The sequence below is a fragment of the Heterodontus francisci genome, chromosome 29 (assembly GCF_036365525.1).
Source record: "Heterodontus francisci isolate sHetFra1 chromosome 29, sHetFra1.hap1, whole genome shotgun sequence".
Classification (NCBI taxonomy): domain Eukaryota; kingdom Metazoa; phylum Chordata; class Chondrichthyes; order Heterodontiformes; family Heterodontidae; genus Heterodontus; species Heterodontus francisci.
Window position 1 is genome coordinate 16,129,278 of NC_090399.1, and position 24,064 is coordinate 16,153,341.

Sequence of the window (24,064 nt, forward strand, 5' to 3'; positions counted from 1 at the left end):
CTCCTGTGACACAGATCTCACACTCACTCCGACACTGATCCCTTACTCCCTCTGACACTGATCCCTCACTCCTGTGACACAGATCTCACTCCCCCTCTGACACTGATCCCTCACTCCCTCTGACACTGATGCCTCACTCCCTCTGACACTGATCCCTCACTCCCTCTGACACTGATCCCTCACTTCCTCTGACACTGATCACTCACTCCCTCTGACACTGATGCCTCACTACCTCTGACACTGATCCCACTCCCCCTCTGACACTGATCCCTCACTCCCTCTGACACTGATCCCTCACTTCCTCTGACACTGATCACTCACTCCCTCCGACACTGATCCCTCACTACCTCTGACACTGAAAGCACACTACCTCTGACACTGATCCCTCACTCCCTCTGACACTGATCACTCACTCCCTCTGACACTGATCCCACTCCCCCTCTGACACTGATCCCTTACTCCCTCTGACACTGATCCCTCACTCCCTCTGACACTGATCCCTCACTACCTCTGACACTGATCCCTCACTCCCTCTGACACTGATCCCTCACTCCCTCCGACACTGATCCCTCACTCCCTCTGACACTGATCCCTCACTCCCTCTGACACTGATCCCACTCCCCCTCTGACACTGATCCCTTACTCCCTCTGACACTGATCCCACTCCCCCTCTGACACTGATCCCACTCCCCCTCTGACACTGATCCCTCACTCCCTCTGACACTGATCCCACTCCCCCTCTGACACTGATCCCTCCCTCCCTCTGACACTGATCCCTCTCCCCCTCCCGACACTGATCCCTCACTCCCTCTGACACTGATCCCACTCCCCCTCTGACACTGATCCCTTACTCCCTCTGACACTGATCCCACTCCCCCTCTGACACTGATCCCACTCCCCCTCTGACACTGATCCCTCACTCCCTCTGACACTGATCCCACTCCCCCTCTGACACTGATCCCTCCCTCCCTCTGACACTGATCCCTCTCCCCCTCCCGACACTGATCCCTCACTCCCTCTGACACTGATCCCTCACTTCCTCTGACACTGATCACTCACTCCCTCTGACACTGATGCCTCACTACCTCTGACACTGATCCCACTCCCCCTCTGACACTGATCCCTCACTCCCTCTGACACTGATCCCTCACTTCCTCTGACACTGATCACTCACTCCCTCCGACACTGATCCCTCACTACCTCTGACACTGAAAGCACACTACCTCTGACACTGATCCCTCACTCCCTCTGACACTGATCCCTCACTCCCTCTGACACTGATCCCACTCCCCCTCTGACACTGATCCCACTCCCCCTCTGACATTGATCCCTCCCTCCCTCTGACACTGATCCCTCACTCCCTCTGACACTGATCCCTCACTCCCTCTGACACTGATGCCTCACTCCCTCTGACACTGATCCCTCACTCCCTCTGACACTGATCCCTCACTCCCTCTGACACTGATCCCTCACTCCCTCTGACACTGATCCCTCACTCCCTCTGACACTGATGCCTCACTACCTCTGACACTGATCCCTCACTACCTCTGACACTGAAAGCACACTACCTCTGACACTGATCCCTCACTCCCTCTGACACTGATCCCTCACTCCCTCTGACACTGATCCCACTCCCCCTCTGACACTGATCCCTCACTCCCTCCGACACTGATCCCTCACTACCTCTGACACTGATCCCACTCCCCCTCTGACACTGATCCCACTCCCCTTCTGACACTGATCCCTCACTCCCTCCGACACTGATCCCTCACTCCCTCTGACACTGATCCCTCACTCCCTCTGACACTGATCCCACTCCCCCTCTGACACTGATCCCTTACTCCCTCTGACACTGATCCCACTCCCCCTCTGACACTGATCCCACTCCCCCTCTGACACTGATCCCTCACTCCCTCTGACACTGATCCCACTCCCCCTCTGACACTGATCCCTCCCTCCCTCTGACACTGATCCCTCTCCCCCTCCCGACACTGATCCCTCACTCCCTCTGACACTGATCCCACTCCCCCTCTGACACTGATCCCTTACTCCCTCTGACACTGATCCCACTCCCCCTCTGACACTGATCCCACTCCCCCTCTGACACTGATCCCTCACTCCCTCTGACACTGATCCCACTCCCCCTCTGACACTGATCCCTCCCTCCCTCTGACACTGATCCCTCTCCCCCTCCCGACACTGATCCCTCACTCCCTCTGACACTGATCCCTCACTTCCTCTGACACTGATCACTCACTCCCTCTGACACTGATGCCTCACTACCTCTGACACTGATCCCACTCCCCCTCTGACACTGATCCCTCACTCCCTCTGACACTGATCCCTCACTTCCTCTGACACTGATCACTCACTCCCTCCGACACTGATCCCTCACTACCTCTGACACTGAAAGCACACTACCTCTGACACTGATCCCTCACTCCCTCTGACACTGATCCCTCACTCCCTCTGACACTGATCCCACTCCCCCTCTGACACTGATCCCACTCCCCCTCTGACATTGATCCCTCCCTCCCTCTGACACTGATCCCTCACTCCCTCTGACACTGATCCCTCACTCCCTCTGACACTGATGCCTCACTCCCTCTGACACTGATCCCTCACTCCCTCTGACACTGATCCCTCACTCCCTCTGACACTGATCCCTCACTCCCTCTGACACTGATGCCTCACTACCTCTGACACTGATCCCTCACTACCTCTGACACTGAAAGCACACTACCTCTGACACTGATCCCTCACTCCCTCTGACACTGATCCCTCACTCCCTCTGACACTGATCCCACTCCCCCTCTGACACTGATCCCTCACTCCCTCCGACACTGATCCCTCACTACCTCTGACACTGATCCCACTCCCCCTCTGACACTGATCCCACTCCCCTTCTGACACTGATCCCTCACTCCCTCCGACACTGATCCCTCACTCCCTCTGACACTGATCCCTCACTCCCTCTGACACTGATCCCACTCCCCCTCTGACACTGATCCCTTACTCCCTCTGACACTGATCCCACTCCCCCTCTGACACTGATCCCACTCCCCCTCTGACACTGATCCCTCACTCCCTCTGACACTGATCCCACTCCCCCTCTGACACTGATCCCTCCCTCCCTCTGACACTGATCCCTCTCCCCCTCCCGACACTGATCCCTCACTCCCTCTGACACTGATCCCACTCCCCCTCTGACACTGATCCCTTACTCCCTCTGACACTGATCCCACTCCCCCTCTGACACTGATCCCACTCCCCCTCTGACACTGATCCCTCACTCCCTCTGACACTGATCCCACTCCCCCTCTGACACTGATCCCTCCCTCCCTCTGACACTGATCCCTCTCCCCCTCCCGACACTGATCCCTCACTCCCTCTGACACTGATCCCTCACTCCCTCGGACACTGATCCCTCACTCCCTCGGACACTGATCCCTCACTCCCTCTGACACTGATCCCTCCCTCCCTCTGACACTGATCACTCACTCCCTCTGACACTGATCCCACTCCCCCTCTGACACTGATCCCTTACTCCCTCTGACACTGATCCCTCACTCCCTCTGACACTGATCCCTCACTACCTCTGACACTGATCCCTCACTCCCTCTGACACTGATCCCTCACTCCCTCCGACACTGATCCCTCACTCCCTCTGACACTGATCCCTCACTCCCTCTGACACTGATCCCACTCCCCCTCTGACACTGATCCCTTACTCCCTCTGACACTGATCCCACTCCCCCTCTGACACTGATCCCACTCCCCCTCTGACACTGATCCCTCACTCCCTCTGACACTGATCCCACTCCCCCTCTGACACTGATCCCTCCCTCCCTCTGACACTGATCCCTCTCCCCCTCCCGACACTGATCCCTCACTCCCTCTGACACTGATCCCACTCCCCCTCTGACACTGATCCCTTACTCCCTCTGACACTGATCCCACTCCCCCTCTGACACTGATCCCACTCCCCCTCTGACACTGATCCCTCACTCCCTCTGACACTGATCCCACTCCCCCTCTGACACTGATCCCTCCCTCCCTCTGACACTGATCCCTCTCCCCCTCCCGACACTGATCCCTCACTCCCTCTGACACTGATCCCTCACTCCCTCGGACACTGATCCCTCACTCCCTCGGACACTGATCCCTCCCTCCCTCTGACACTGATCACTCACTCCCTCTGACACTGATCCCACTCCCCCTCTGACACTGATCCCTTACTCCCTCTGACACTGATCCCACTCCCCCTCTGACACTGATCCCACTCCCCCTCTGACACTGATCCCTCACTCCCTCGGACACTGATCCCTCACTCCCTCCGACACTGATCCCTCACTCCCTCCGACACTGATCCCTCACTACCTCTGACACTGATCCCACTCCCCCTCTGACACTGATCCCACTCCCCCTCCGACACTGATCCCTCACTCCCTCTGACACTGATCCCTCACTCCCTCTGACACTGATCCCACTCCCCCTCTGACACTGATCCCACTCCTCCTCTGACACTGATCCCACTCCCCCTCGGACACTGATCCCTCACTCCCTCTGACAATGATCCCTCTCCCCGTCTGACACTGATCCCTCACTCCCTCTGACACTGATCCCTCACTCCCTCGGACACTGATCCCTCACTCCCTCCGACACTGATCCCTCACTCCCTCCGACACTGATCCCTCCCTCCCTCCGACACTGATCCCTCCCTCCCTCCGACACTGATCCCTCCCTCCCTCCGACACTGATCCCTCCCTCCCTCCGACACTGATCCCTCACTCCCTCTGACATTGATCCCACTCCCCCTCTGACACTGATCCCTCACTCCCTCCGACACTGATCCCTCACTCCCTCCGACACTGATCCCTCCCTCCCTCCGACACTGATCCCTCACTCCCTCTGACACTGATCCCTTACTCCCTCCCAACACTGATCCCTCACTCCCTCCGACACTGATCCCTCCCTCCCTCTGACATTGATCGCTCTCTCTCTCTAACACTGTGTCCCTCTCTCCTTTGCTCAGTTATTTTAGCCGAAGTGGTCAAGGCCTTCAGTTGTCCTGAAAATGCCATGCGGATGGAGGAGGCTCGTGACAACGCCTGTAATGACATGGGCAAGATGCTACAGTTTGTGTTGCCCGTGGCAACCCAGATCCAGCAGGATGTCATCAAATCATATGGATTCACTAATGACGGTGAAGGTAAGTGTGTAGACAGATTGTTTTCATGCTGGAGCCCCCTGCACTGTGGTGTCCTCTGCACCAGTGTCCCTGCACCCTGGAGCCCCCTACACCATGGAGCCCTCTCCACCACGGAGCCCTTTCACAGTGGAGCTTTCTGCACCGTGGAGCCCCTTCACCCTGGACCCCTTTCCACTCTGGAGCCCCTTCACCCTGGAGCGTCCTGCATCCTGGGGCCCTTTCTACCTGGAGCTCCCTGCACCCTTAAGCCCTTTCTACCTGGAGCTCCCTGCACCCTGGTGCCCCTTCACCTTGGGTCCCTTTTACCCTGGAGCGGTTTTATCCTGGAGCCCCCTGCACCCTGGATCACTCCGCACCCTGGACCCCCTTCACACTGGAGCCCTTTCATCCTAGAACCCTGGAGCCCCCTGCACCCTGGAGCCCCCTTCACTCTGGATCGCTCCGCACCCTGGACCCCCTTCACACTGGAACCCCTTCACCCTGGAACTCCTTCACCCTGGAGCCCCCTGCACCATGGAGCTCCTTCATCCTGGAGCCCCCTGCACCCTGGGGTTCCTTCACCCTGTAGCCGCCTGCACCTTGGAGCCCCCTGCACCCTGGAGCTCCTTCACCCTGGAGACCCCTGCACCCTTGAGCTCCTTCACCCTGGAGCCCCCTGCACCCTGGAGCCCCCTGCACCCTGGAGCTCCTTCACCCTGGAGCCCCCTGCACCCTGGAGCTCCTTCACCCTGGAGTCCCCTTCACCCTGGTGCCCCTGCACCCTGGAGCTCCTTCACCCTGGAGCCCCCTCAATGTTGAAGCTTTCCACCCTCATTTATGTCAACTTTAGATAGTTTGTAAGTGTACGTTTATGCTGAAGCTTCGTGCACACTGGAGCCCCTTCACCCTGGAGGCCCTTGCACCTTGGAGCCCCTTCACCCTGGATCCCCCTGCACCCTGGAGCCACTTCACCCTGGAACCCCCTGCACCATGGAGCTCCTTCACCCTGGAGTCCCCTGCACCCTTGAGCTCCTTCAGCCTGGAGCCCTCTGCACCCTGGAGCCCCCTGCACCCTGGAGCCCCCTTCACCCTGGAGCCCTCTGCACCCTGGATCCCCCTGCACCCTGGATCCCCCTGCACCCTGGAGCTCCTTCACCCTGGAGCCCCCTTCACCCTGGAGCCCCCTGCACCCTGGAGCCCTCTGCACCCTGGATCCCCCTGCACCCTGGAGGCCCTTGCACCTTGGAGCCCCTCACCCTGGAGCCCACTGCACCCTGGAGCCCCTTCACCCCGGAGCCTCCTTCACCCTGGAGCCCCCTGCACCCTGGAGCCCTCTGCACCCTGGATCCCCCTGCACCCTGGATCCCCCTGCACCCTGTAGCTCCTTCACCCTGGAGCCCCCGTCACCCTGGAGCCCTCTGCACCCTGGATCCCCCTGCACCCTGGAGCTCCCTGCACCGTGGGGTTCCTTCACCCTGGAGCCCTCTGCACCCTGGAGCCCCCTTGCAACCTGGAGCTCCTTCACCCTGGAGCTCCCTGCACCCTGGAGCCCTCTGCACCCTGGATCCCCCTGCACCCTGGATCCCCCTGCACCCTGGAGCTCCTTCAACCTGGAGCCCCCTTCACCCTGGAGCCCCCTGCACCCTGGAGCCCTCTGCACCGTGGATCCCCCTGCACCCTGGAGGCCCTTGCACCTTGGAGCCCCTTCACCCTGGAGCCCCCTTCACCCTGGATCCCCCTGCACCCTGGAGCCCTCTGCACTCTGGATCCCCCTGCACCCTGGAGGCCCTTGCACCTTGGAGCCCCTTTACCCTGGAGCCCCCTGCACCCTGGAGCCCCTTCACCCTGGAGCCCCCTGCACCCTGGAGCCCTCGACACCCTGGATCCCCCTGCACCCTGGATCCCCCTGCACCCTGGAGCTCCTTCACACTGGAGCCCCCTTCACCCTGGAGTCCCCTGCACCCCTGAGCCCTCAGCACCCTGGATCCCCCTGCACCCTGGAGGCCCTTGCACCTTGGAGCCCCTTCACCCTGGAGCCCCCTGCACCCTGGAGCCCCTTCACCCTGGAGCCCCCTGCACCCTGGAGCCCTCTGCACCCTGGATCCCCCTGCACCCTGGAGCCCCCTGCACCGTGGAGTTCCTTCACCCTGGAACCCTCTGCACCCTAGAACCCCCTGCACCCTGGAGCCTCCTTGCACCCTGGAGCTCCTTCACCCTGGAGCTCCCTGCACCCTGCAGCCCCCTTCACCCTGGATTCCCCTGCACCCTGGAGCTCCTTCTCCCTGCAGCCCCCTTCACCCTGGAGCCCCCTGCACCCTGGAGCCGCTTCACCCTGGAGCCCACTGCACCCTGGAGCCCCCTGCACCCTGGAGCCCCTGCTCCCTGGAGCCCACTGCACCCTGGAGCCCCCTGCACCCTGGAGCACCCTACACCCTGGAGCTCCTTCACCCTGGGGCTCCTTCACCCTGTGGCCCCCTGCTCCCTGGAGCGCCCTGCACCCTGGAGCTCCTTCACCCAGGAGACCCCTGCACCCTGGAGCTCCTTCACCCTGGAGCCCCCTGCACCCTGGAGCCCTCTGCACCCTGGAGGCCCTTGCACCTTGGATCCCTTTTACCCTGGAGCGGTTTCATCCTGGAGCCCCCTGCACCCTGGATCACTCCGCACCCTGGACCCCCTTCACACTGGAGCCCTTTCATCCAAGAACCTTTTCACCCGGGAGCTGCCTGCACCCTGGAGCCCCCTTCACTCTGGATCGCTCCGCACCCTGGACCCCCTTCACACTGGAACCCCTTCACCCTGGAGCCCCCTGCACCCTGGAGCCCTCTGCACCCTGGATCCCCCTGCACCCTGGAGGCCCTTGCACCTTGGAGCCCCTTCACCCTGGAGCCCCCTGCACCCTGGAGCTCCTTCACCCTGGAGCCCCCTTCACCCTGGAGCCCCCTGCACGCTGGAGCCCCCTGCCCCCCTGAGCTCCTTCACCCTGGAGCCCCCTGCACCCTGGAGCTCCTTCACCCTGGAGCCCCCTGCACCCTGGAGCTCCTTCACCCTGGAGTCCCCTTCACCCTGGTGCCCCTGCACCCTGGAGCCCCCTCAATGTTGAAGCTTTCCACCCTCATTTATGTCAACTTTAGATAGTTTGTAAGTGTAAGTTTATGCTGAAGCTTCGTGCACACTGGAGCCCCTTCACCCTGGAGGCCCTTGCACCCTGGATCCCCCTGCACCCTGGATCCCCCTGCACCCTGGAGTTCCTTCACCCTGGAGCCCCCTTCACCCTGGAGCCCCCTGCACCCTGGAGCCCTCTGCACCCTGGAGGCCCTTGCACCCTGGAGCCCCTTCACCCTGGAGCCCCCTGCACCCTGGAGCCCTCTGCACCCTGGAGTTCCTTCACCCTGGATCCCCCTTCACCCTGGAGCCCTCTGCACCCTGGATCCCCCTGCACCCTGGAGGCCCTTGCACCTTGGAGCCCCTTCACCCTGGAGCCCCCTGCACCCTGGAGCCCTCTGCACCCTGGATCCCCCTGCACCCTGGAGGCCCTTGCACCTTGGAGCCCCTATCACCCTGGAGCCTCCTTCACCCTGGAGCCCCCTGCACCCTGGAGCCCTCTGCACCCTGGATCCCCCTGCACCCTGGAGGCCCTTGCACCTTGGAGCCCCTTCACCCTGGAGCCCCCTGCACCCTGGAGCCCCCTGCACCGTGGAGTTCCTTCACCCTGGAGCCCTCTGCACCCTAGATCCCCCTGCACCCTGGAGCCCCCTTGCACCCTGGAGCTCCTTCACCCTGGAGCTCCCTGCACCCTGGAGCCCCCTGCACCCTGGAGCCGCTTCACCCTGGAGCCCACTGTACCCTGGAGCCCCCTGCACCCTGGTGCCCCCTGCTCCCTGGAGCCCACTGCACCCTGGAGCCCCCTGCACCCTGGAGCCCCCTACAACCTGGAGCTCCTTCACCCTGGGGCTCCTTCACCCTGTGGCCCCCTGCACCCTGCAGCCCCCTGCACCCTGGAGCTCCTTCACCCTGGATACCCCTCAATGTTGAAGCTTTCCACCCTCATTTATGTCAACTTTAGATAGTTTGTAAGTGTAAGTTTATGCTGAAGCTTCGTGCACACTGGAGCCCCCTGCACCCTGGAGCCCCTTCACCCAGGAACCCCCTGCACCATGGAGCTCCTTCACCCTGGAGCCCCCTGCACCCTTGAGCTCCTTCAGCCTGGAGCCCTCTGCACCCTGGAGCCCCCTGCACCCTAGAGCCCCTTCACCCTGGAGCCCCCTTCACCCTGGAGCCCTCTGCACCCTGGAGCCCTCTGCACCCTGGATCCCCCTGCACCCTGGAGTTCCTTCACCCTGGAGCCCCCTTCACCCTGGAGCCCCCTGCACCCTGGAGCTCTCTGCACCCTGGATCCCCCTGCACCCTGGAGGCCCTTGCACCTTGGAGCCCCTTCACCCTGGATCCCCCTGCACCCTGGAGCCCTCTGCACCCTGGATCCCCCTGCACCCTGGAGGCCCTTGCACCTTGGAGCCCCTTCACCCTGGAGCCCCCTGCACCCTGGAGCTCCTTCACCCTGGAGCCCCCTTCACCCTGGAGCCCCCTGCACCTTGGAGCCCCTTCACCCTGGAGCCCCCTTCACCCTGGAGTCCCCTGCACCCTTGAGCCCTCTGCACCCTGGATCCCCCTGCACCCTGGAGGCCCTTGCACCTTGGAGCCCCTATCACCCTGGAGCCTCCTTCACCCTGGAGCCCTCTGCACCCTGGATCCCCCTGCACCCTGGAGTCCCTTGCACCTTGGAGCCCCTTCACCCTGGAGCCCCCTGCACCCTGGAGCCCCTTCACCCTGGTGCCCCCTGCACCGTGGAGTTCCTTCACCCTGGAGCCCTCTGCACCCTAGATCTCCTGCACCCTGGAGCCCGCTTGCACCCTGGAGCTCCTTCACCCTGGAGCTTCCTGCACCCTGGAGCCCCCTTCACCCTGGATTCCCCTGCACCCTGGAGCTCCTTCTCCCTGCAGCCCCCTTCACCCTGGAGCCCCCTGCACCCTGGAGCCGCTTCACCCTGGAGACCTCTGCACCCTGGAGTTCCTTCACCCTGGAGCCCCCTTCACCCTGGAGCCCCCTGCACCCTGGAGCCCTCTGCACCCTGGATCCCCCTGCACCCTGGAGGCCCTTGCACCTTGGAGCCCCTTCACCCTGGAGCCCCCTTCACCCTGGAGCCCTCTGCACCCTGGACCCCTCTGCATCCTGGATCCCCCTGCACCCTGGAGGCCCTTGCACCTTGGAGCCCCTATCACCCTGGAGCCTCCTTCACCCTGGAGCCCCCTGCACCCTGGAGCCCTCTGCACCCTGGATCCCCCTGCACCCTGGAGGCCCTTGCACCTTGGAGCCCCTTCACCCTGGAGCCCCCTGCACCCTGGAGCCCCCTGCACCGTGGAGTTCCTTCACCTTGGAGCCCTCTGCACCCTGGAGCCTCCTTCACCCTGGATTCCCCTGCACCCTGGAGCTCCTTCTCCCTGCAGCCCCCTTCACCCTGGAGCCCCCTGCACCCAGGAGCCGCTTCACCCTGGAGCCCACTGCACCCTGGAGCCCCCTGCACCCTGGTGCCCCCTGCTCCCTGGAGCCCACTGCACCCTGGAGCCCCCTGCACCCTGGAGCCCCCGACACCCTGGAGCTCCTTCACCCTGGAGCCCCCTGCACCCTGGAGCCCTCTGCACCCTGGATCCCCCTGCACCCTGGAGGCCCTTGCACCTTGGAGCCCCTTCACCTTGGAGCCCCCTTCACCCTGGAGCCCCCTGCACCCTGGAGCCCTCTGCACCCTGGATCCCCCTGCACCCTGGAGGCCCTTGCACCTTGGAGCCCCTTCACCCTGGAGCCCCCTGCACACTGGAGCCCCTTCACCCTGGAGCCCCCTGCACCCTGGAGCCCTCTGCACCCTGGATCCCCCTGCACCCTGAAGCCCCCTGCACCGTGGAGTTCCTTCACCCTGGAGCCCTCTGCACCCTAGATCCCCCTGCACCCTGGAGCCCCCTTGCACCCTGGAGCTCCTTCACCCTGGAGCTCCCTGCACCCTGGAGCCCCCTTCACCCTGGATTCCCCTGCACCCTGGAGCTCCTTCTCCCTGCAGCCCCCTTCACCCTGTAGCCCCCTGCACCCTGGAGCCGCTTCACCCTGGAGCCCACTGCACCCTGGTGCCCCCTGCTCCCTGGAGCCCACTGCACTCTGGAGCCCCCTGCACCCTGGAGCCCCCTACACCCTGGAGCTCCTTCACCCTGGGGCTCCTTCACCCTGTGGCTCCCTGCACCCTGGAGCCCCCTGCACCCTGGAGCTCCTTCACTCTGGAGACCCCTGCACCCTGGACCTCCTTCACCCTGGAGTCCCCTGCACCCTGGAGCTCCTTCACCCTGGAGACCCCTGCACCCTGGAGCTCCTTCACCCTGGAGCTCCCTGCACGCTGGAGCCCCCTGCCCCCCTGAGCTCCATCACCCTGGAGTCCCCTTCACCCTGGAGCCCCCTGCACCCTGGAGCTCCTTCACCCTGGACCTCCTTCACCCTGGAGTCCCCTGCACGTTGGAGCCCCCTGCCCCCCTGAGCTCCTTCACCCTGGAGTCCCCTTCACCCTGGAGCCCCCTGCACCCTGGTGCCCCCTGCACCCTGGAGCTCCTTCACCTTGGAGCCCCCTGCACCCTGGACCTCCTTCACCCTGGAGCTTCTGCACCCTGGAGCCCCCTGCCCCCCTGAGCTCCTTCACCCTGGAGTCCTCTTCACCCTGGAGCCCCCTGCACCCTGGAGCTCCTTCACCCTGGAGCCCCTTGCACCCTGGAGCACCTTCACCCTGGAGCCCCCTGCACCCTGGAGCTCCTTCACCCTGGAGCTCCCTGCACGCTGGAGCCCCCTGCCCCCCTGAGCTCCATCACCCTGGAGTCCCCTTCACCCTGGAGCCCCCTGCACCCTGGAGCTCCTTCACCCTGGACCTCCTTCACCCTGGAGTCCCCTGCACGTTGGAGCCCCCTGCCCCCCTGAGCTCCTTCACCCTGGAGTCCCCTTCACCCTGGAGCCCCCTGCACCCTGGTGCCCCCTGCACCCTGGAGCTCCTTCACCTTGGAGCCCCCTGCACCCTGGACCTCCTTCACCCTGGAGCTTCTGCACCCTGGAGCCCCCTGCCCCCCTGAGCTCCTTCACCCTGGAGTCCTCTTCACCCTGGAGCCCCCTGCACCCTGGAGCTCCTTCACCCTGGAGCCCCTTGCACCCTGGAGCACCTTCACCCTGGAGCCCCCTGCACCCTGGAGCTCCTTCACCCTGGAGCCGCTTCACCCTGGAGCCCACTGCACCCTGGTGCCCCCTGCTCCCTGGAGCCCACTGCACCCTGGAGCCCCCTGCACCCTGGAGCCCCCTACACCCTGGAGCTCCTTCACCCTGGGGCTCCTTCACCCTGTGGCTCCCTGCACCCTGGAGCCCCCTGCACCCTGGAGCTCCTTCACTCTGGAGACCCCTGCACCCTGGACCTCCTTCACCCTGGAGTCCCCTGCACCCTGGAGCTCCTTCACCCTGGAGACCCCTGCACCCTGGAGCTCCTTCACCCTGGAGCTCCCTGCACGCTGGAGCCCCCTGCCCCCCTGAGCTCCATCACCCTGGAGTCCCCTTCACCCTGGAGCCCCCTGCACCCTGGAGCTCCTTCACCCTGGACCTCCTTCACCCTGGAGTCCCCTGCACGTTGGAGCCCCCTGCCCCCCTGAGCTCCTTCACCCTGGAGTCCCCTTCACCCTGGAGCCCCCTGCACCCTGGTGCCCCCTGCACCCTGGAGCTCCTTCACCTTGGAGCCCCCTGCACCCTGGACCTCCTTCACCCTGGAGCTTCTGCACCCTGGAGCCCCCTGCCCCCCTGAGCTCCTTCACCCTGGAGTCCTCTTCACCCTGGAGCCCCCTGCACCCTGGAGCTCCTTCACCCTGGAGCCCCTTGCACCCTGGAGCACCTTCACCCTGGAGCCCCCTGCACCCTGGAGCTCCTTCACCCTGGAGTCCCCTTCACCCTGGAGCCCCCTCAATATTGACGCTTTCCACCCTCATCTGTGTCAACTTTAGATGGTTTGTAACTGTAAGTTTATGCTGAATTTCGGTCGTAAGTTGAAGGTCTAATATTGGGTTGAGGGGGAAATCATTTTCGGCCATCTGGGAGCCTCAGCGCCGAGGATGAGTGACAGCAATCAGCCTGACCGTTATCCATCTGTTCCTATCCCTGCTCCAATCTGGAGTTTGGGTGGAAACATGTGGGATAAAGAATGAAGCTGTAAACTGGACAAGTGGGGAAACAAAACAGTACTTGCCAGTTGTAGCAGCTCCACCTTCCAAACTCAAACTGAGTTTGTGAAACCGCTCCTTTAGGCCCCCATGAAGATCCAGGCCACGGGCACCATATTCACGTGAGGTACACTTACGTTTCAAGTGAGCAACTGTCAGGATGTAAAACGGGAGTGCGACACTCAGGGCTTTTTCTCCTTTGTCTTTTAAAGGTGTGCTCAAGTTTGCTCGAATCATCAAGGCCTATGAAAGTCAGGATCCCGAGATAGCTGCCATGTCAGGCAAGCTCAAAGCCATGTTTCTGCCTCCGATGACGGTCCCTCCCCACAGCACTGGCATCGCCGCGTCATAACTGCTAGAGAGAGAGACAGATTGGAATTGGGGCTGCGTGTCTCGGTCGAGATTATGACAGCGGTCCTTCGTTTTTTTTTCATTTCTTCCCAGTGAAACTGGACTGCGGGCACTGCCACTGATTCCGATGCGTTCAATCATTTCCCGCTTCTCAGGGGCAGGGTGAAACTTCTCCAAGCTGCTCGGTTTCCTCCCCAGCACAGTCTGAACACCCACCCAGAGCGCGGTTGTGTTTTCACACCAAGTGCAGACTGACCTGGGAAGTTACTCGGGGGGAATGGTGCCCTGCAGGTGAAGGCACTGGCAAGCATGGCACTGCACCATACAAACCGAGGCGCCGTTCCTTGCCCGTGCTGAGGCCGTGATTGGCTCCTTGGGCTGGTTGGGGTGAGCTGCCCGCCACCGCCACCCAGATTTCCGCCCCGCAATGTGTGCACAAGTCAGAATATGACTTGGCTGTGAAGTTGCCCACGGTTGAATAGCAGCTGACTATCCCTGGGTGGAGGTGGGGGGTTGGCGGGGGGGTGGGGGGTGTGTATTCACTGGGTAGGAATCCTACAGGATGGGGTGCGACACTGGCCTTGCACCCCACCCAACATTGACTTCGATGGAAATGGGTGTAAATCCAGCGTGACACCTGATTGTCGCCAGGTCAGGTGAAAAGTGGGCCCAAGGCTGAGTTGAGATATCACAGCAGAGGGGTAGCTTTTTTCCTGCTGCCCTGAGACCTCAGCCAGAGCTCTGCTTGCTTCTAGGATGTCTGCCGGTGCCGTTTGCGATTAGCCATAATGGAAGGAGGTGCATGAAGGAGCTTGCATGTTCTGTAATCCTCCCCTCCAGCCCCTTCCTTCTTAGGAACACAGGACTTGCTGGAGTCGGCCATTCAGCCCCTCGACCCTGCTTCGGCATTCATTACGATCATGGTTGATCTGGTTGTGGTCTCAACTCCACTTTCCTGTCCTAACCTAACATTCATCTACCTGGCATCTCATACAGGTATAGTAGGGGTAATTCTAACTTACCCACCTGATAGACTATTCTGCCACATGTTGAATCTGTATCCCTTGTCCATCAGAGTAAATTCTTGTATGGCATACACACCGTTGTCATTCACTGCAATGCTCGACATGAATGCCTTGGCTATGGACTTACTGTCAGTTTTGGTGGGAGCAGGGGTTGTGGGGAGTTGAAGTGGGGGGGGGAGTGGCTGGGGGGGTGTTGGTGTTGCTGGTGCGAGGGGATCGGTTGAATTGAAACGGGAATGCATCTAATTACAATGCTCCAGTTTATTTTCAATTAACATTTCAAAGAACTCGCAAAACTAGGGGGGAAAAACCCACAGTGGCAGTCACTGGGGCGGTGTTTCGCCTCTGTGTGCTTGAAGGCAGTTTCCTTTCCACCCCAGCCACTGAGCACAAACAGACTTCCCGTCTCTGACCCTCTGTGGTGAGACCAAGAACCTAACTGCGGCACAGGGGCTGGTTTAAAAAATTCAAAGTCCTGCCCTCCACCTGGCAACAGCCAATAGTAAAATAGGAGGCGATTGCATCCTTAACGCTATGGGGTCTGTTGCAAGGAACAGCACCTTAGGTAGCTGCACGGGTCAAAGAAAGGAAGGATTGTACTTCGATAGCACTTTCCAAGTGCTTTACAACCAATGAAGTTTTGTTTTTAGAAATGTAGTCAATGCAGCAACCAATTTCCACACAGCGAGCTCCCATAATGTGATAAATGATCAGATCGGTTTTTTTTTAGTGATGTTGGGAGAGGGATAAATGGCCAAGACAGCAGGAAGAACTCCCCTGCCCTTCATTGAAATAGTGCCGTGGGATCTTTTATTTCCACCCGAGTGGGCATACAGGGCCTCAGTTCGGCTTCTCAGCCAGAAGGCGGTACCTCCAACAGCGCGGCATTCCCTCAGTACCGTAGTGCGAGTGTCGGCCTGAATTTTGAGCCTGTGATTGGGGCTGAAACCCACAACCTTCTGACTCAGTGTTAGTTAACGTCAATTTACTTGTTGGGGAACGGGGGAAAACGGGGTGGTGTAGGAGGGGCTCACACTTGACATCGTGGTGTCACACGTAGCAAGGGATTGGAGCAGACAGCCTCTGAGAGATTGGTAGTAAGCAGCGCAGTATTCATTCGTCACACTGGAGTCAACAACACTCGAAAAGATTCTGCACTTTAAACAACGGGAGGGCAGAGCAGCATTAATAGGAGGGGAATAAAACTGCTGGGCTAAGGACGTTCCTTGTCTTTATTAATAAAACAGCACGAGGGAGCCAATTTTAGCCTAACTTGCCCGACAATTGGCTGGGGGAGGGGTTGGTGGAATCATTGAAAATTGGGCAACTTCTCTTTAGTGGCCGCTCTGTTTGTTCCCCATCAAAGTTGCTGCTTAATGAATTTGAAGAACAAAAGCTACAAATCGCCTGGGTCCCACAGAGATTGGACTGTCAGGTACCTGTGACGTGCCTTGACTACGTGCTCCTGCGATTGATGGTACTTTTCTACGGCTTATTGCTCCCATCTCTTGAAACACAGCACTCCGCATTTTCTTTTTCAATGTAGTTATGTTTGTATGTACACATTGCCATGTTGCTTCTCGATTTCATATCACGTGCAATAAAATGGAATAAATGTAATGGGTGCACTTGATGCCAACCTTGTAAGTTGCATTGTTGTTCTTGTCCCTGTATGTGCCTTCTTCTAACTAGTTGTTTAGAAAACAAAAATTATTCTTGGGATGTGGGCGTCACTGGCTAGGCCAGCATTTATTGCCCTATCCCGAACTGCCTTTGAGAAGGTGGTGGTGAGCAGCCTTATTGAACCGCTGCAGTCCATGCGCTGTAGGTAGACCTACTATGCTGTTAGGAAGGGAGTACCAGGATTTTGACCCAACAACAATGAAGGAGCAGCAATGTAGTTCCAGGTCAGGATGGTGTGCGACTTGGAGGGGATCTTGCAGGTGGTGGTGTTCCCATGCATCTGCTGCCCTTGCCCTTCTAGATGATAGAGGTCATGGGTTTGGAAGGTACTGTCGAAGGAACCTTGGAGAGTTGCTGCAGTGCACCTTGTAGATGGTACACACTGTTACCACTGTGTGGAGGGAGTCAATGCTTAAGGTGATGGATCGGGTACCGATCAAGCAGGCTGCTTTGTCCTGGATGCTGTTGAGCTTCTTGAGTGTTGTTGGAGCTGCACCCATCCAGGCACATGGAGAGTATTCCATCACACTGCTGACTTGTGCCTTGTGGATGGTGGACAGGCTTTGGGGAGTCAGGCATTGCTGCTAAGCAATCGCTACAAGATCAATCTGCCATTTATTTATTTTATTTTTTAATTTAGCGATACAGCACTGAAACAGGCCCTTCGGCCCACCGATTCTATGCCGACCAACAACCACCCATTTATACTATTCCTACATTAATCCCATATTCTCTACCACATCCCCACCATTTTCCTACCACCTACCTATACTAGGGGCAATTTATAATGGCCAATTTACCTACCAACCTGCAAGTCTTTTGGCTGTGGGAGGAAACCGGAGCACCCGGAGAAAACCCACGCAGACACAGGGAGAACTTGCAAACTCCACACAGGCAGTACCCAGAATTGAACCCGGATCGCTGGAGCTGTGAGGCTGCACTGCTAACCACTATGCCGCCCTCAGCCATGACGCTGGGCATTACAGTCCAAGGCTCCATCCCACATTAGTGCTCAGAAACGCCACTGCCCTAAGTCCTCAGGCCCCATGCCGAATGTGAATACTCCCAAACTCTTGCCCATCCTGAGAGATTCTAAGCCCAATTCCAATTTTTTCCAGATCTATTGTAAGTGCTGCTAAAGTATCCCCCTTCAGACTTATTCCCCACTGAATAAGGCCAGACTAGAGTTGCCAACCCTCCAGGATTGGCCTGGCGCCTCCAGGAATTAAAGTTTAATCTCCTGCTTCGACCAGTGTCCGTTAGATAAATCATAGGGGTGTTTAAAATAAAAAATTGTTTCCTTTGAGTACGTCCATGAAAATGTTGGAGGTGGATCAAATTGGTTAATTGGCAGTCGAGAATCATGCACTTCAACAAATAGTCTTGTCAACTTTGCAATTGGTGTGGGAAGGCAGTGTGTTGCAGGGATGGATGTGTCTGGCGACTGATGATGGGAGTGTGGGGTTCGAGGCGAGAGATCATGTGAATCCTCCAGAGCTGGCAGCCCTTGGGGTCAGCTGCTCTGACTGCCCTCCTCCGCCTGCAACCTTCCTCACTTTGCCACCCGGGTACAGGCTGAGGTCGTTGTGTTAAATAATACATGAAAGTTTTGCTACTTTATGATTGGGCTGGCACAGCTTATGATTGCCCTGCTGAACTCAATTTGTTTAATACAAATGCATAAAGCTCTGGAATTCCCTTCCAACACCTCTCCACCTCTGCAAACCCCGCCCCCCCCCCCCCCCCCCCCCAAATAGGGAAATATAGGGACAGGTGGGGATGTGGTAGGAATATGGGATTAGTGTAGGATTAGTATAAAATGGGTGGTTGATGGTCAGCACAGACTCGGTGGGCTGAAGGGCCTGTTTCGGTGCTGTAACTCTAAACTAAACTAAACTTAAAAGCAGCCCTGATACCGATCCAAAGGGACTTTGCTTTGGTTCTGCCTCAGCCCCAATTGGAGTCTGCACCAGGACTCCTGTCAACCGACTGACGCAGTACATTTTCCAGGCTGATGCAATGAAAGCTTTCCGGAGTGGAATGACTGGAATATTATCAACTGAGATCCCAACAGCAACAAAGTGGCCTCAATCTGGAAATAGCATTGAAAGAAATACTTCACGAGATTGGTTCAGAATGAGAAATAGAAACATCAGGTCAGAAGGGAATCTCTTCAGATCAGATGGGGAAATCTTTAATGGATTGAGTTAGGGCATGTATGAGCTGAAATTGTAGTGTGCAATATTGGTAGCAAAAATCATGGAGTCATTACAGCCCATTGAGTCCATGCCGACACTGTAGAGCAATCCAATCACTCCCATTCCTCCCATTCTATCCCTGTTACCTGTAAGTTTATTTCCCTCAAGTGCCCATCCAATTTCCTTTTTGAAATCATTCATCATCTCCGCTTCCAACACCCTCAAAGGCAGCGGGTTCCACGTCATTACCACTCACTGTGTAAAAAAGTTCTTCATATCTTCTATTGCCGGAATATTGTCAGGGCCCATAGCTTTTGCAGTATCCAGTGCCTTCAGTCGTTTCTTGATATCACGTGGAGTGAATCGAATTGGCTGAAGTTTGGCATCTGTGATGCTGGGGACTTCAGGAGGAGGCCGAGATGGATCATCAACTCGGCACTTCTGGCTGAAGATTGTTGCAAATGCTTCAGCTTTATCTTTCGCACTGATGTGCTGGGCTCCCCCATCATTGAGGATGGGGATATTTGTGGAGCCACCTCCTCCAGTTAATTGTTTAATTGTCCACCACCATTCACAGCTGGATGTGGCAGGACTGCAGAGCTTAGATCTGATCCGTTGGTTATGGGATCGCTTAGCTCTGTCTAGTGCATGCTGCTTACGCAGTTTGGCATGCAAGTAGTCCTGGGTTATAGCTTCACCAGGTTGACACCTCATTTTGAGGTATGCCTGGTGCTGCTCCTGGCATGCCCTCCTGCACTCTTCATTGAACCAGGGTTGGTCTCCTGGCTTGATGGTAATGGTAGAGTGGGGGAGATGCCGGGCCATGAGGTTACAGATAGTGGTTGAGTACAATTCTGCTGCTGCTGATGGCCCACAGTGCCTCATGGATGCCCAGTTTTGCATTGCTAGATCTGTTCGAAATCTATCCCATTCAGCACGGTGATAGTGCCACACAACACGATGGATGGTATCCTCAATATGAAGGCGGGACTTCGTCTCCACAAGGACTGTGCGGTGGTCACTCCTACCAATACTGTCATGGACAGATGTATCCGCGGCAGGCAGATTGGTGAGGACGAGGTCGAGTATGTTCTTCCCTCGTGTTGGTTCCCCCACCACCTGCTGCAGACCCAGTCTAGCAGCCATGTCCTTTAGGACTCGGCCAGCTCGGTCAGTAGTGGTGCTACCGAGCCTCTCATGGTGATGGACATTGAAGTCCGCCACCCAGAGTACATTTTGTGCCCTTGCCACCCTCAGTGCTTCCTCCAAGTGGTGTTCAACATGGAGGAGTACTGAGTCATCAGCTGAGGGAGGGCGGTAGGTGGTAATCAGTAGGAGGTTACCTTTCCCATATTTAACCTGATGCCATGAGACTTCATGGGGTCCAGAGTCGATGTTGAGGGCAACTCCCTCCCTACTGTATACCACTGTGCCACCACCTCTGCTGGGTCTGTCTTGCCAGTGGGACAGGACGTACCCGGGGATGGTGATGGCAGTGTCTGGGACATTGTCTGTTAGGTATGATTCTGTGAGTATGACTATGTCAGGCTGTTGCTTGACTAGTCTGTGGGACAGCTCTCCCAACTTTGGCACAAGCCCCCAGATGTTCGTAAGGAGGACTTTGCAGGGTCGACAGGGCTGGGTTTGCCATTGTCGTTTCCAGTGCCTAGGTCGATGCCGGGTGGTCCGTCCGGTTTCATTCCTTTTTATAGACTTCGTAGCGGTTAGGTACAACTGAGTGGCTTGCTAGGCCATTTCAGAGGGCATGTAAGAGTTAACCACATTGCTGTGGGTCTGGAGTCACATGTAGGCCAGACCAGGTAAGGACAGCAGATTTCCTTCCCTAAAGGACATTAGTGAACCAGATGTGTTTTTACAACAATCGACAATGGTTTCATGGCCATCATTAGACTAGTTTTTTTTAATTCCAGATTTTTATTAAGTTCAAATTCCACCCTCTGCTGTGGTGGGATTCGAACCCATGTCCCCAGAGAAATACCCTGAGTCTTTGGGTTACTAGTCCAGTGATAATACCACTACGCCACTGCCTACCCTGCAGTGGTTCAAGAAGGCAGCTCACCACCACCTGCTCAAGGGCAATTAGGGATGGGCAATAAATGCTGGCCTGGCCAGCGACGCCGACATCCCGTGAATGAATAAAAAAAAATATCCCCCCTGCATCTCTTGGCAAAACCTTCAATCTGTGTCCCCTAGTCCTTGTACCATCAGCTAATGGGAATAGCTTTTCTCTACCTATCTTATCTAAACCCCTTAACAGCACTGTGATTAACCCACGAACAACACTGAGGAATTACCCCCTAACAGCACTATGGGATTACCCCTAACAGAACTGTGGGATTAGGCCCTAACAACACTGTAGGATTACCCTTTAACAGCACTGTGGGATTACCCACTAACAGCACTGTGGGATTACCCTCTAACAGCACTGTGGGATTACCCACTAACAGCACTGTGGGATTACCCTCTAACAACACTGTGGGATTACCCCCTAACAGCACTGTGGGATTACCCTATAACAGCACTGTAGGATTACCCTTTAACAGCACTGTAGGATTACCCTTTAACAGCACTGTGGGATTACCCACTAACAGCACTGTGGGATTACCCTCTAACAACACTGTGGGATTACCCCCTAACAGCACTGTGGGATTACCCTATAACAGCACTGTAGGATTACCCTTTAACAGCACTGTGGGATTACCCACTAACAACACTGTGGGATTACCCACTAACAGCACTGTGGGATTATCCACTAACAGCAATGTGGGATTACCCTCTAACAGCACTGTGGGATTACCCACTAACAGCACTGTGGGATTACCCTCTAACAGCACTGTGGGATTACCCACTAACAACACTGTGGGATTACCCACTAACAGCACTGTGGGATTATCCACTAACAGCAATGTGGGATTACCCTCTAACAACACTGTCGGATTACCCTCTAACAGCACCGTGGGATTACCCACTAACAGCACCGTGGGATTACCCACTAACAGCACTGTGGGATTACCCACTAACAGCACCGTGGGATTACCCTCTAACAGCACTGTGGGATTACCCACTAACAGCACTGTGGGATTACCCACTAACAGCACTGTGGGATTACCCACTAACAGCACCGTGGGATTACCCACTAACAGCACCGTGGGATTACCCTCTAACAGCACCGTGGGATTACCCTCTAACAGCACTGTGGGATTACCCACTAACAGCACCGTGGGATTACCCTCTAACAGCACTGTGGGATTACCCACTAACAGCACTGTGGGATTACCCACTAACAGCACCGTGGGATTACCCTCTAACAGCACTGTGGGATTACCCCCTAACAGCACCGTGGGATTACCCTCTAACAGCACTGTGGGATTACCCACTAACAGCACCGTGGGATTACCCTCTAACAGCACTGTGGGATTACCCTCTAACAGCACTGTGGGATTACCCTCTAACAACACTGTGGGATTACCCTCTAACAGCACCGTGGGATTACCCTCTAACAGCACTGTGGGATTACCCACTAACAGCACTGTGCTATTACCTTTACCACACGGACTGCAGTGATTCAGGAAGAAGACTCACCACCACCTTGTCAAGAGCAACCAGGGATGGACCATAATTGCCAGCCATGATACTGATGCCCACATCCTGAGAATGAATAAAAACCCTGTTGGCCAGACCCACTTGTTGACTTTGGATGCCTGAACCACTGGCAGACACTCAGTGTCAATGCTAACTTTGTAGGCAAGGAATCGGGAGTGCCCTGTGTTTGTGGAACCCTAAGACCCAACTAGGAATCATTGCCTTCAGCAAAGAGAAAAACAATTGTCTTTACACTCATGTTTTCTCAAAATCAAAAACACCCTGGGTTTCGTTTTTACTGGAAGCCGGCATGAGTGGCACAGTAGCCCACTCAGGAGGTAGGGTAACCCAGTGTGCGGGTACAGTAGCCCAGTGGTTATGGTTTTGAGCAAGCAACCACTGATGGTGAGTTTAAATTCTACCATGAAAAAGCATGGAACTGATTCAAGAAATTTGTGGTTGGCACAGAAATATGGATGACCCAGAGCACTTTACAGCCAATGAAGTGCTTTGAAGTGCAGTCACTGTTGTTATGTAGGAAACGTGGCAGTTAATTTGGGCACAGCAAGATCCCATAAGGAACTTGGGTTGAGGGGATAGATTTTGGTCAGGACACCAGGGGGAATACTCACCTGCTCTTCTTCGATATAGTGCCATCGCATCTTTGACGCCAGCCGAGTAGGCAGGCAGGGCCTTGGGTCCGACCTTGCATCCGAAAGACGGCACCTCCAACAACGCAGCACTCCCTCAGCACAGCACTGGGAGCGGCTGGCTGGATTTTGTGCTCACGTCTCTTATCAGGGCCTGAACCCACAACCTTCTGACTCAGAGCAAACCGAGCCGCAGCTGCCACATATTAAGAAAGAGTAAGAATAGAGAATGTTTTGACATGTTGCACTCACAGAATGTGTGTCATCGGCAGTCGTTGCCAAGTAGAGGCCTGGCACTTCCTTGCAGGAAAGCACCTAGAGGAATGGCAACTTTGTTAAAAAGCAATCAATCTCGTGGTTTTAGCCATTCTTTTTGAATCACTCTGTGGATGCTGGGTTAGATTCTGTTCTCCTCACGCCAATGTCCACCCCTGCCCCCTCCCCACACAACACCCCAATGCTCTCTTTCAAAGAACAGCAAGCGAAAGAGAGGGATCAATAATAAAACAGAAAATGTTGGAAACGCTCAGCAGGTCAGGGTAGTATCTGTGAGAAACGAGAGGCAGTTTAATGTTTCATCAGAACTGGAATAAGATCTTCCATTTGTACAGGACCTTTCATAACGTCATGCTTTACAGCCCCTGAAGTAACTTTGAAACATACTCACTGTTATAATGTAGGAAATATTACACTCAACAAGCTCCCACAAACAGCAATCTGATAACGACCAGATAATCTGTTTTTTTCACACAAAAGGCCAGGCAGCATCTTTTTTTTTTATTTCTTTGTCGGCTGTGGGCATCGCTGGCCAGGCCAGCATTTATTTCCCATCCCTAATTGCCCTTGAGAAGGTGGTGGTGAGCTGCCTTCTTGAAGCACTGCAGTCCTTGGGGTTTAGGTATACCCACAGTGCTGTTAGGAAGGGAGTTCCAGGATTTTGACCCAGCGACAGTGAAGGAACGGCGATATAGTTCCAAGTCAGGATGGTGTGTGACTTGGGGGGGAACTTGCAGGTGGTGGTATTCCCATGCAATTGCTGCCCTTGTCCTTCTATGTCATAGAGGTCGCGGGTTTGGAAGGTGCTGTC

General features: G+C 56.9%; 1 protein-coding gene across 1 annotated transcript in view; it reads left to right on the plus strand.

Annotated features, from left to right (window-relative positions):
- The window catches only part of grcc10 (gene rich cluster, C10 gene), a 206,602-nt gene extending 191,593 nt beyond the window's left edge, over positions 1 to 15,009 (plus strand). The window contains exons 2-3 of the mRNA XM_068009512.1: positions 5,036 to 5,212; positions 13,680 to 15,009. Coding sequence (XP_067865613.1) covers positions 5,036 to 5,212; positions 13,680 to 13,819 — 317 coding nt within the window. The 3' untranslated portion in view covers positions 13,820 to 15,009. The remainder of the gene's footprint in view (positions 1 to 5,035; positions 5,213 to 13,679) is intronic.
- The last annotated feature ends 9,055 nt before the right edge of the window (positions 15,010 to 24,064 follow it).